The sequence below is a fragment of the Engystomops pustulosus genome, chromosome 3 (genome assembly GCF_040894005.1).
Source record: "Engystomops pustulosus chromosome 3, aEngPut4.maternal, whole genome shotgun sequence".
In the NCBI taxonomy this organism is placed as follows: domain Eukaryota; kingdom Metazoa; phylum Chordata; class Amphibia; order Anura; family Leptodactylidae; genus Engystomops; species Engystomops pustulosus.
This window is the reverse complement of record NC_092413.1, coordinates 221,428,101-221,442,626: the sequence shown is the minus strand read 5'-3', so window position 1 is coordinate 221,442,626 and position 14,526 is coordinate 221,428,101. Positions and strand designations below refer to the sequence as shown.

Below are 14,526 nucleotides of genomic sequence, written 5' to 3'. Positions count from 1 at the left end.
CAAGCAGAGATCTTGGAATCCATGAAGAATTGAGAAGAATTGATACAGAAAGTATATTTGAACATTTTATAACTTTTTATTACACAAATAATATCATTTTTTTGATGGACTGTGCTTAAAGTGGACAGCCCCTTTAAGGTCCTCAGGATCTACTTGATAACTTTTACAATAGGGATGAGAGGTTCCAAACTTATAAACCCTGTTCCGGCCCAGGTTCCTGTAATGACCCAGGACAGGGACCCCCCTGAAATGGTGGTCTTCCCCATGGTGGTACGCACGTGCAATATGAATTTAAATGTTACCAGAAACTTTGCCGGCAGCATTTAAATAGTTCACATTTAACCATTGCCAACGGGTATTGTTGAGCTGAACCCAGGCTTTTAATAAAATCTAGGGTCGGATTCTGGGGACCCAAACTGTCAAAGTTGGGTACGAGCCGAGTTGTGAAGAGCCAAAAAAACACCGAAAATGGCTTCCCCAAAAAGTTTTATTTTTGAGATCATATCGGTATCTATTAATTTATTTATAATAATAATAATAACTTTATTGTCCTCCAGGAGGAAATGCAGTTGTTACATGCTACTCCATAAAAACAAAACAATAAAAACAATACAGTAGATAAGACAAACATTCACAACTGTAGAGATAGTCTCATAAAACATAAAAACATTAATAATAATTTAAAAAATCCTTAAAAATAACTGTACCCCATAATAATTTATTCATAAACACTAAGAATAGCTACCTATAAGTATTACCCTCACTGTACAGTCTACTAGAAAATGGGATGAAACTCTTCTTCATTCTTTCTGTATTACAGTCCCAGTGATTGTACCTACTGCTTGTCCAGCGAGTGTATAATAATTCGGGTTCCCCCAATTCACAGTAATCTACTTAAACCTTCCATCTACATGTTTCCTAATAACAAAAATGTGCTGAAAATCCTCACCTCAGCTTATACACAAGTCAATAAAAAAGGAAACTTTTTTTCTGATGGCATCAGGGGCCATCAGAAGGTGAGTATGTAAGTTTAATTTTATGTGCTGGAATGGGGCCTTGCTTGCTACTAAAGGGGGCTGGATAGTAAAGGAGGCAGGCCAGCTACTAAATGGGGCTTGCCGGCTACTAAAGGGGGCTGGATGGCTACTAAAGGGGTGGCTACTAAATGGGGCTGACTGGCTACTAAAGTGGGCTGGCTATATACTACTGGTGGCTGGCTGGCTGGCTGTATACTAAAGGGAGCTGGCAGGCTATATACTACAGGGGCTGGCAGGCTATATACTACTGGGGGCTGGCTATATACTACAGGGGGCTGGCTGGCTATATACTACAGGGGACTTGCTGGCTGAATACTGGGAGGCTATGACCAATGCATTTCCCACCCTCAGCTTATACTCAAGTCAATAGATTTCCCCAGTTTTTGGTTGTAAAATAAGGGCCCATGGCTTTAGCTTGAGTATATACGGTATCTTTGAATTTTCTCTTTTTTCTCTAATTTTTGCAACTTTTTTTTGGCACATTTGTAATATTTGCGCCTAAATTTACAACTTTTCCACCCACCTAGCAAAGTTAGCTGCACAAGAATTTTTTAGTGTTGCACCTGATAATATCTTAAAAATCCAGGGCCCTGATTGTAGAACCAAAATGAAGATTAGGTGTTTTCCAGTTGCTGGCTGAAAAAAACAAGAATGCCAGTGTTCTTCCAAACAAAACATTGGGTTTTTATTTCAAATATACTTTTTGATTGATTTTTCATATTTATTTACAATTAAACATTTCAAGAGCTTTTATTTGAAATCCAGACACTCTTGTCCGGTGCCAGCTTTCTCACTACCTGTTGCTGGATGATGAATCTGCTGTGTAAGACTGTGTAGGTAGTAAATGTAGAATGAGACTATGTACTGTCATAGGACCTTCGAGGAGGACCCAGTGGGCCCCTGGCACTTCTGAGCAGGGTAAGGAAACTTTAGTGGTAATTTCCCACATACTGGTATTTCAGTATTTGCAGTGGTGAACCTAAACTCTCTGCTGCCTGAGGCAAGCTATAAAATGGCGCCCCCAGAACCCCATTCACTAGTAATATATCAGGCTTATATCATGCCATGACTAACACCCATACTGACCCTGGGTTTTAAGAGACACTATGATTAAGTTTTATTTTTAAGAGTCAGGTTCTGCTTTGTAGCAAATGATGATTGTGATCTCGGTGCAGGTGATGCTGCCTGAGGCCAGAGGCTTAACTCGCCTCATGGCTGGTGCACCCCTGTGCATATAAAGTTTGAATTTTTGAAGGAGAAGAGTGCAGCATAGCACGAGATTAGAGGAACAATCTGCTATCTTTAATTACCATGCAAAGTTTTCACCAATAAAGTGGTCTGTATCAAGCATATAAAATTCCTCCCATCCCCCCACCCCTCTGACGCTTTAGATATTTCAGGAGGCCTCCTGATGTATCTGGTGGGTGGTTACACAAGTCTCCTATCTGGCATAGAGCTGCACTTTATCTTGCGGCCATTCAGTCTTTAATTGGCACTAGGTAAGTGTGTCGGCCCACTCTACCACCAGCCACACCCCCATCACATCCCTTCCCGCCCCTTTGCGAAAAAGTGCCATAAAGCAGAAAATAATTGAAATTTCTAGTGTTGCACAAGGAATTCAGCAATTAGGCCAGAAAACAGACGTAGAAACCCTGGTATATAATCACGTTTGATTTTTTTATTTGCCCCCACCCACAAATGTTTTCCAGTATTCCTGGATAACCCACTTTTTACTATTAAGGACTATTGTTTGCATATACTCCATTTTTAAACACATTTTTTATGATTATTATGTGGCTGTGACCACAACATCTTCTGAAGACGCCGCTCTTCTCGGTATCACGCAGCGGACATTGCTGTTATACAGAAGAGTGAAATATTGTCTGAGATAATTAGTTTTAGAAATTAGAAATATGGAGTGAGCAATGGGGAACACATTCAGCACCACATGCATCCATGTGACCTGAAGCATAAAAAAGTAACAAAGCATATTACTAACAAAAGTAAAAACATAACATAGAAAACAAAAGGCCATGGAGTTTGTAGCCATATAATAACCATCCAGATGGAAATGTGCGGAGTTATCATTGGTTCTCATCTTCTTTATATGCAGATATAAGAAAGCGATGAGGAGGGTGAAGGAAACGCAGTAGATACATAAAGGGGCAAAGTTCCCTAGAAGAAACAACATGATATACTGGACTCGGATTGGAGATACATGAAAGTTTGTCCCATTCCTGACCCCAATATTGGTGGCTTCAACACTGGGTACAAGGAATAGATACATCATAGTGTAGCTAATGGACACCACCAATGACAAGATGATCAGAGGGACAATTCTTCCTGATACAATGCCGTTTATTTGTACAAATAATCTATGACCGATGTTGACAACTTTCAGGCAGAAGACAACAGCGAACAGCGTGGCGAACCAGATACTGGAATAATTGAAGAACACAAACAGGCTGTCAATCACAGAAAGTGTCGTGACACCCAAGTCCAGGTAGGATGTAGATAACAACACATCCATCAATGAAAAGAACTGGAGAAACATCCGAGAGACCCCAAGAGAAGTGAGAACTTGGTCAATCGGGGTTATGGGCTTTCCATGAAGCCATTGGATGATGATTGTGGCTGCAATGAATAAATGTATCAATAATCCTGTAATAAAGGCAATGATTATTGCCACAGTCACAGGAGCCATGATGAGGGAACTGGTTCTGGGATATTTGGTCATCGAGTGGTTACTTTATTTTGTTGTGATTGAAGCTAATACAAAGTATAATGCAAAACATAGAGAAGCTTCCCACAAGTGCAAATGATGGAAAACTACTACTCTACAGTCATGGCCAAAAGTTTTGAGAATGATACAAATGTTAATTTTTACAAAGTCTCCTGCAGCAGGTTTTATAACGGCAATTTGCATATACTCCAGAATGTTATAAAGAGTCATCAGCAATTAATTGCAAAGTCAATATTTGCCTAGAAAATGAACTTTCCCCCAAAACACATTTCAACTTCATGGCAGGCGCCTTAGGCAGAGCAGCTGCCATGGTGTCAGTGATGTCTCCAGTAACACAGGTGCCGGGGCTGATGAGGACAGGGCTGGGGATCAATCTGTCATGATTAAGTAAGAATCACACCACTGGACACTTTACAGGGAGGCTGGTGCTTGGCACCATTGTTTCTCTTCTGTTAACCATGGTTATCTCTAAAGAAACACGTGCAGTCATCATTGCACTGCACAAAACTGGCCTAACAGGGAAGAGTATCGCAGCGAGAAAGATTGTACCTCAGTCACCAATCTATCGCATCATCAAGGAATTCAAGGAGAGAGGTTCCATTGTTGTCAAAAAGGCTCTATGGGCCCAAGAAGGACCAGCAAGCACCAGGACCATCTCTTAAAAGTGCTTCACCTTTGGGATCAGGCTACCAGCAGTGCAGAGTATGCTCAGGAATGGCAGCAGGCAGGTGTGAGGGCATCTGAACGCACTGTGAGACTGCGGAGACTCTTGGAGCAAGGTCTGGTGTCCAGGAGGGCAGCAAAGAAGCCACTTCTCTCCAGAAAATATATCAGGGACAGACTGATATTCTGCAGGAGGTGCAGGGAGTGGACTGCTGAGGACTGGGGGAAATTTTTCTCTAATGAATCCCCTTTCCGATTGTTTGGACCATCTGGAAAACAGCTTGTTGGGAGAAGACAAGGTGAGTGATACCACCAGTCTTGTCTCATGCCACCTGTAAAGCCTCCTGCAGCCATTCATGTGTGGGACGGCTTCTCAGCCAAGGGAATTGGCTCTCTCACAGTCTTGCCTAAAAACACATCCATGAATAAGGAATGGGACCAGAATGTCCTCCAAGAGCAACTTCTCCCAAACATCCAAGAGCAGTTTGGTGATCAACAATGCCTTCATTCCAATTTTACCATGATAGCTTCTGAAAATGCTAAAATTAGGTCAATGTAGGACATGTATTTAAATCAAAACACAAAATTTCAAGCACAATACACAAATTACCTGTTTAAAAATTCTATAATTTGAACCCTCTTTATCAATAATCCAAACCAATAAGAAAACATGAGTGCATATCGATCCAAAAATATCCAGAATAACCCAATACTTTAAAACAATAAACTTTATTGATAGGTTATATTAAAAAAAATACCACAATAGTAAACAAAAACCATAAATCTGATGTTTCCAAATGTCCATATAAATCACACCGCTTCATAGTATTAGGCTATTGTCATGGGTGCCCCCACGACCCACATTCCGGGTCGCAGGCCCATCTGTGCCCTTCTCTGTGCAGGTCACCCAGCCTCCCCTCTGTGCCTTACCTTTCCGTGTTCATGCTCCGGCACTCCGCCTCCTATGGCGCGTGCATCGGCACTCGAGGATTTAAAGGGCCAGCGCACCTCTAATTGGTGCTGACTATTTCCAGGAAACTAAAAGCCGGCCTCTCCCAGCATTCCCCGCCAGCTCTTTGTGTCTATTGCCACTGAAAAAGCAGTTTTATGCATTTTGCTGTGTTTCGGGATTCCCATTGTGATCCTGGTTCGAGTATTGACTCCGCTCCTGTGCTGCCTGTCTCGACTTTCTGCCTGTCCCCGACCACGACTTTGTCTGACGATTCTGTACTCCGCCTTGGCCGCAACCACTGACAGAGTTACGCCTGTGGAACGACCTGGTGGTACCTCTCCGCAACAAGTCCAACCCGCTTTGCCGCGGGCTCTGGTGAAAACTCAGTAGCACTTAGACTCCGGTCCCAGATGTTGGCTTACATCATCGTCCGCGGTGGTACAGAGGATCCACTACCACTGATCCAGACATCTATCTACGAGCATCATCAGTAAATACACTATTGACTATAAAGTGCTAATGTCTCTAAACCTAAGATACTTGTGTCTCATAAATACCGTGCCTCAAAAACACATGCTCCCAAACATTATAGCAGTTAGGGAGCATAAAGAATGGATCATATAATTTATAAATTGCTAGTGCCTCAAAATACTATAATTGCATACTAAATAGTAAGCTACATGCTATGTAATGACCATTAAAACTATTTTATTATCTTACCCATAATAGTATAATGCCTATGAATGTAGGTCATGTACCACTATGCACGTGTCGCGTGGCACCGCTTCCTCAGGGGCCTATTTAAATTGTATTTAAATGTCTGACTCAGTGGGGAGATTCATTATGCCTTCTCCACCAGTTTTCTGACAGGCAGGGGGCAACAGTAGCACAATCCCCCAGAAACCGGATACTGTAACAAAAAAAAGCCAGTTCAAAAATGGTCAACAGGTCCGATCTGGCGGAGTTTGCGCATATATCCATTAAGAGGCTAGGGCTTCTTGTAATGTGCCCCACACAGTTACCCCCAGTAATTTGCCCCACACAATTCCCCCAGTAATGTCCCCAACACAGCCCCCTCAGTAATGTGCCCTGCCCAGTTACCCCCAGTGATGTGACCCAAACAGTTACCCCCAGTAATGTGCCCCACACAGTTACCCCACAGTTACTATTTTTAAGATCCTCTAGGCTACTTTAACCTTAGATTGTCTAAACATTCCTACCATATACTGCAATACTACTGTTTTGCAGTATAAGGAGTTTTTACATAGGATTCCTTACAATGAGCCGCTGGCAAATTGCAAAAGTTGCGAATCTGCAGAAGCCATACAACCGCGGGTCTTACAAATACCGAGGTTGTCTTTGCAACTAATCACTATTCCCCAATGACGTCATGGGGAGCAAGAATCTCAACAAAGATGGCGGCTCCAACGTGGCACCTTCTTTTAAATGCCTCCGGCGGCAATCATGGAGTTAATACATGTACAGAGCACTTAGTGGTTAAGGAGTTTTGAGTAGTATTATTTTCTGTATTATTACCATTTTATAAATATATTTAAATCTTTTCTGCTGGTCAGATTAAACTTACCAATTTTTCCTCATTGATATATGTGGTGTATGTGGTGTATGATCTTTAGTGAATTTGCAACTTTTTAAAACAAAAGTCGCATTTAATTCTAAGCTAATTTTTAGGCCTGGTCAGGGGCATCCGTCGATTTGCACCAAAATTTGCGACTTCACATCTGGATTCAGGTGATACCTCTGGTCACACTGCAGGAAACAAGACAAACTCTGAAGGGAGACAGTTTTAGGCGCAAAAAAAGGTTGCAAATAAGCACAATAAAAAGTCTCCAAAATTTTAGAAAAAGGCAAGACAAACATGTGCCCCAATGTGTAACTGAACAATAAAGGAATCATTTCATTATCAGATTAGGTTTATTGTAGTTTAATGTTACAGTTACTTTAAGTCAATAAAGATTCCTAATGAACTATTGGTTATCTTCCAATGGTTACTTTTTTGTAAAATTAGTGTCACATCTATAGAGGGTCTGGAATTTCAGCTCCATTGGAAGTGTTTTTCCCATTAACAACATTTGTTCCCTATATACAGGAAAGGATATAAATGTCTGATCAAGGAAGGTCCAACTGCTAGGACCCCATACAAATAGGAGAATGGTGGACCACAAGTCTCTATTATGTTACATGTATTAAAGGGGTTGTCCGAGAGTTCCAAAAAAAAACTATAGGTGGCCCGGGAGCGGGCTGCTTAAAACAATAAAGATGTACTTACCTTCCGGTGCCCTCCGGTATCCAGCGCTGTAAACAAACATGGCCGCCGGGGCAGCGCTGCATCTTTATTGTTTTAAGCAGCCCGCTCCCGGCCACCTATAGTTTTTTTTTTCAAAACTCGGACAACCCCTTTAACAGTTTTAACAGTTTAGGTGACATCATATTTTGGGTTATTTTTTATGTAACCTTTACTTCACATAGTAGTAGTTGTCTCTTCTTGATCTCCACCATTGGAAACAGAACCTCTCCCATATAACATGCAATGGGCTATAAGGAAGAAAACCTTTGAGAACCTGGTACTCAATTTGTTGGTTCGGAAAATCAGGTAGATGGAATTCAAGATTGCAACAGAGTTCCAGATAATGAAGAGCCATAAGATATCCAAAGAGTAGTAAAGACGTAAGACGACTAGATTGGTGCCCATTCTTATCACGAAGCTGATGAGACATATAGTCATGAATTGTATTGCTTTATAGTAGGACCTGAGATTCGTGGACACATTGCTATTGCTCTTCATCCTGTACAAGTGGCGGCATAGTGAGGCAATCAGAAGAATCGATGAGGAGCAGTAGATAAGAAATGGCATGCTGTTCCCCAAAGTCAGAAAAATGTAAATGTGCCTCAACTCAGGAACATAGGTTTCGTTGCCAGTGAAATTTTGTGACAAAAAGTTTGAGGTGATGATGTGGTCAGTTATAAGGAAGAGGGAGATGAAACAGGTGGACATGATGACCAAGGCTATGATTAGATGGACCACTCTACGGGAGATAAGTGTTTTGAGAGCCAAGAAGAAAGTATTTTGGAAGTTGCAGATCTTCATACAGAAGATAACGGAGAACAGAGTCCCTAACCAGATATCGGATAAGTTAGAAGAATTTACACTCAGGTAGAAGAATATTTGCAAATTAGAAGTCATCACCAGGCCTCGGAGAAAAATAACGCACATGGCGTCGATGAAAGACAAGGAGTGCAAGAAAATTCTTGAGATTCCAAGAGAGGTGAGGATCTGCTCCACGGGAGTCTTGGGTCTTCCTTTCACCCAATCCATGATGTTCACCATGACTATAAACAACTGGGTTATTAGACCTATGAAGAAGGTGAGTACTGCTGCGGCTAGGCATTGCACATCATACTCATCCTCTGTGGACCTAGCCATGTCTACTGATCATCCTCAATGTATCCTGACACCTTATGTTACTTGTTATTTCTGCAAATAAGCCACTTAAGAAATGAACAACTTGACTTTATGATGCAAATAACCATGCAAAGTGCAGGATGTCGCTGCTGAAACTAACTTTGCATGAAGTCTGTGTACAGTATACTCAAGGTAAGTGCTTCGATTTGCATGTGTCAATTGTATCCTGAAAAAAAACTTCACTGGAAACAGTTACCAGCTTCGGTCTCTCTTCTAAATATAACGTGCAATGTTAATTTAGAGAAAAATGCAAAAACTCTCGTTACTCATCATGGGGAGTAATTGGCTTCCAGAGGGTCTTGCATTTTATGTATGAATCAAAAAATCTAATTTCAGAAAGGGTTCGGAGTAGATTTATGGCAAAATGTAGTCTTATTTATAGATTAGGAGGAAAGGTAGAAACTCTCTAATGTTTATTGTCCAATATATTTTGGGGTACATTGTAATGGATGATGGATTTGGACCTACGGTGCCCCTGTAATATCCGTGCCAATGTCCCCCTCTCTGCGGCTGAGGAGATGCTTAGTGTGGTTCACTTTGCTATTCCTGTGCTGCCTTGCTGCATAAATGCTCTGCTTCTTTGGTAGTTGACCCAAAGTGATTGACAGTTTTCCTCTCCAAACACCTTCTAGATAAAGTAAAAATTTGTTACTGGCTCTGATTGGTAAGTACTCCACACTTGGAATATTCTGTGTTTTCAACAATCTCCTGGTATCTTGATTTGTTTTTCTGATTTCCATATTCTGGCATCCTAACCTTCGGCCTGTATTCAGAATATTCTTTTGCCTTGCGGTTTTGTACTGCATTTGCTCTACTTGTTGTGACCTGGCTCTGGAGACTATTCTTCTGTATTTGTTTGTTCTGTCTTCATCTCTGTTTTTTGCACTGTGACGTAGCGAGGGACGCAGCTTGTCTTCTAGTTGTCTACCCAGTTTGTGTCTTATGTTTTTCAGCTGGTTGGACAACCTACCTCTTTTTTTCTGCAGCCCTTTTTCTTTTTGTTTCCCCTGATAATTTCTTATGTCCTTGTCACTGCCTTGCAAATTAAAAACTATTTTTAATTTTTTTAGTCATGCCCACGAGGTGTTGTAAACCACCACCAAAACAGGACCAGATAAATTGGATCCCCAGCCCCGTTGACTACTTGGGGCTACTACAATATGACTTCAAACACAATGGGGGTCATTTACTAAGGGCCCGATTCGCGTTTTCCCGACGTGTTACCCGAATATTTCCGATTTGCACTGATTTTCCCTGTATTTCCCCGGGATTTTGGCGCACGCGATCGGATTGTGGCGCATCGGGGCTGGCATGCACGCGACGTAAATGGGGTGTGTGGCCTAATTAAAACCCGACGGATTCGGAAAAACCGTGGCATTTACCACCAATCACCAAGTATAGGCTGGTGAACTTCAGTGCATTCCGGCGGGCCTCGGAGAACTTCAGCGCAGCAGTGCCACCTGGTGGACGTCGGAGGAAATAACTTAGTGAATCCCGGCCGGACCGCAGAGAACGCGCCGCTGGATCACGAATGGACCGGGTAAGTAAATCTGCCCCAATGTTTTCTCATCATACAAGTCTCACTTTATGCCTATAGTTTGTCTATCATAAGGTGCATCAGCTTTTGGGGTCACTTGGGGGATCAATAGTGGTCTGAAAGATTCCCATCAATAGTTAATTAAGTCTTTCTTTATGCACATGGTCATGTTTTGTTTATTTCTAGCCATGAGAACACTTTTGCATTATTATTTGCATGGTTACATACAATGTTTTAGTCAGTAACTTTATCACTTTCTTTCCTCTCGTAGCTCTGGAGACATGGCCGCACATTTCGATCTGGAACATCCCTTTCTTTGTTTAAGTCTTGTTGTGGGGACAGAAATGATCTCTGCAGTAGGACTAATGACTCATATATTTATCATAGCTGTCTATGTTATTGACTGGAAGAAGACAGGAAACATGGCCATATCCGACCAAGTCATCATATCCATTGTGATTTCCAAGATCAGCCTACAGATCTACATCCAGCTGAGTCTTTTTTGGGAAAAATCCTGCAATATTGAAGATTTCCTATACTCCTTTCTCATTGATGCTGGTTACGACTCTGCTGTCTATTCCTTCATCTGGTTGTCCACTCTGCTCTCTGTCGTCTACTACCTGAAGGTCTCCAAATTTCACAACGCCTTCCTATTATATCTCAGAGGACAATTGTCAAAAAGGATCTTGCCTGTAATATTTGCCGTTTTTCTAATTTCTATCGGTTTATCCGTAGTAAACAATGGAATCTACTATAAATTATTCTCCCAAAACTCAACTCAACTTTTGGTTCCCACTGATATTGATCTGGACCAGGCTGGAGTTATACTACTGGTCCTGTTTAATGTGATTCCATTTTTCATATGTTTCATGTCCTGGTTTCTTCTTATCACCTCGTTGTGTTTTCATGTAAATCAGATGAAACACAATAAACAATCCACCTTGTCTCTGGATGTCTATTACAGGACAATGCAATATACGACTGTCTCTGTCATCAACTGTGCCATGTATGTAGCCATCAACATCCTTGTACAGGATTACCATTGCTTATTTAGTATTTTTATTTTTAATTTTATTTTGACTGCTCTTTCAACCTTCCATTCCATATATATGATCTGCGCAACAACAAAACTGAAGAAGTGGTTTTCCAGGATTCTCCGACATGGGAAAAACTGTCTAATCAGAAGAAATGATTAGACATATTCTGGGACAAAACAGCTAATAGTGTTAGGATTCTAGTACAGTGGTTTAAATTTATCCATTTGACATAGCATTGATGTCTAACTGCTTGAAGACAATAAACTGGGCCTCCATCTTTCCTTGTCCAGAACAAAAGCCCACTCTGAACCTACTTTATCACCTACAGTTACCAATTGTAAACCTAAATGGCTTCATACAAGTTTATCCATCAGATTTCACTCTTTCACCCCTATATAGGGGCCTAGATATCCCTGCAATGCACACTAAAGGATGCTAGCTTTCGGGACAGTCCTGTTGCCTGAGATTGTTTGCCCAGGCTGGTCACGAAGGATCCAGTGAATAGGCTGCTAGGACCATCCAACTAAGGGCAGAAAGCAGATAAAATCCATATCGATTGATGATGATAGACAGAAACCTCGGTACATTCTGGGTAGACAAATACTGAACAGTCAGTACAAGTGATGGTCATCAACGGAGTCCAAAATCTCCGGGGGAGCTTTAATTTTGTTCATTACAACACCATTACATCACTACTGAGAATAGATGAAGTCACAGCTTATCTCCTCCCCCTCCCTGTACAATGAGCTCTATATAGATAACACTGACCCATCATTACATCACTACTGACAATAGATGATATCACAGCTTATCTCCTCCCCCTCCCTGTACAATGACCTCTATATAGATAACACTGACCCACCATTACATCACTACTGACAATAGATGATGTCACAGCTTATCTCATCCCCCTCCCTGTACAATGACCTCTATATAGATAACACTGACCCATCATTACATCATTACTGACAATACATGATATCACAGCTTATCTCCTCCCCTCCCTGTACAATGACCTCTATATAGATAACACTGACCCATCATTACATCACTACTGACTATAGATGATGTCACAGCTTATCTCCTCCCCGTCCCTGTACAATGACCTCTATATAGATAACACTGACCCATCATTACATCACTACTGACAATAGATGATGTCACAGCTTATCTTCTCCCCCTCCCTGTACAATGTCCTTTATATAGATAACACTGACCCATCATTACATCACTATTGACAAAAGATGATGTCACAGCTTATCTCCTCCCCCTCCCTGTACATTGCCCTTTATATAGATAACACCGACCCATCATTACATCACTACTGACAATAGATGATGTCACAGCTTATCTACTCCCCCCTCCCTGTACAATGACCTCTATATAGATAACACTGACCCATCATTACATCACTACTGACAATAGATGATGTCACAGCTTATCTCCTCCCCCTCCCTGTACAATGACCTCTATAAAGATAACACTGACCCATCATTACATCACTACTGACAATAGATGATATCACAGCTTATCTCCTCCCCCCTCCCTGTACAATGACTTCTATATAGATAACATTGACCCATCATTACATCACTACTGGCAATAGATGATGTCACAGCTAATCTCCTCCTCCTCCCTGTACACTGACCTCTATATAGATAACACTGACCCATCATTACATCACTACTGACAATAGACGATGTCACAGCTTATCTCCTCCCCCTCCCTGTACAATGACCTCTATATAGATAACACTGACCCATCATTACATCACTACTGACAATAGATGATGTCACAGCTTATCTCCTCCCCCCTCCCTGTACATTGACCTCTATAAAGATAACACTGACCCATCATTACATCACTACTGACAATAGATGATGTCACAGTTTATCCCCTCCCCCCTCCCTGTACAATGTCCTCTATATAGATAACACTGACCCATCATTACATCATTACTGACAATACATGATATCACAGCTTATCTCCTCCCCTCCCTGTACAATGACCTCTATATAGATAACACTGACCCATCATTACATCACTACTGACTATAGATGATGTCACAGCTTATCTCCTCCCCGTCCCTGTACAATGACCTCTATATAGATAACACTGACCCATCATTACATCACTACTGACAATAGATGATGTCACAGCTTATCTTCTCCCCCTCCCTGTACAATGTCCTTTATATAGATAACACTGACCCATCATTACATCACTATTGACAAAAGATGATGTCACAGCTTATCTCCTCCCCCTCCCTGTACATTGCCCTTTATATAGATAACACCGACCCATCATTACATCACTACTGACAATAGATGATGTCACAGCTTATCTCCTCCCCCTCCCTGTACATTGCCCTTTATATAGATAACACCGACCCATCATTACATCACTACTGACAATAGATGATGTCACAGCTTATCTACTCCCCCCTCCCTGTACAATGACCTCTATATAGATAACACTGACCCATCATTACATCACTACTGACAATAGATGATATCACAGCTTATCTCCTCCCCCTCCCTGTACAATGACCTCTATATAGATAACACTGACCCATCATTACATCACTACTGACAATAGATGATGTCACAGCTTATCTCGTCCTCCTCCCTGTACAATGACCTCTACATACATAACACTGACCCATCATTACATCACTACTGGCAATAGATGATGTCACAGCTTATCTCCTCCCTCTGTACAATGACCTCTACATAGATAACACTGACCCATCATTACATCACTACTGGCAATAAATGATATCACAGCTTATTTATACCTTCTCTTTGTACAATGACCTCTATATAGATATCACTGACCCATCATTACATCACTACTGACAATAGATGATGTCACAGCTTATCCCCTCCCCCTGTACAATGACCTCTATATAAATAACACCGACCCATCATTACATCACTACTGACAATAGATGATGTCACAGCTTATCTCCTCCCCCTCCCTGTACAATGACTTCTATATAGATAACATTGACCCATCATTACATCACTACTGGCAATAGATGATGTCACAGCTAATCTCCTCCTCCTCCCTGTAC

At 41.4% G+C, this 14,526-nt stretch overlaps 2 protein-coding genes across 2 annotated transcripts in view; both read left to right on the top strand.

Moving 5' to 3' along the window:
* LOC140120742 (uncharacterized) overlaps positions 1–14,526 on the top strand; it is a 363,359-nt gene that overhangs the window by 80,881 nt on the left and 267,952 nt on the right. The window lies entirely within an intron of this gene.
* Positions 10,695–11,609, top strand: LOC140122960 (taste receptor type 2 member 9-like). The gene has a single exon (XM_072144206.1). It carries the CDS (start codon positions 10,695–10,697, stop codon positions 11,607–11,609), a length of 915 nt encoding a protein of 304 aa, XP_072000307.1.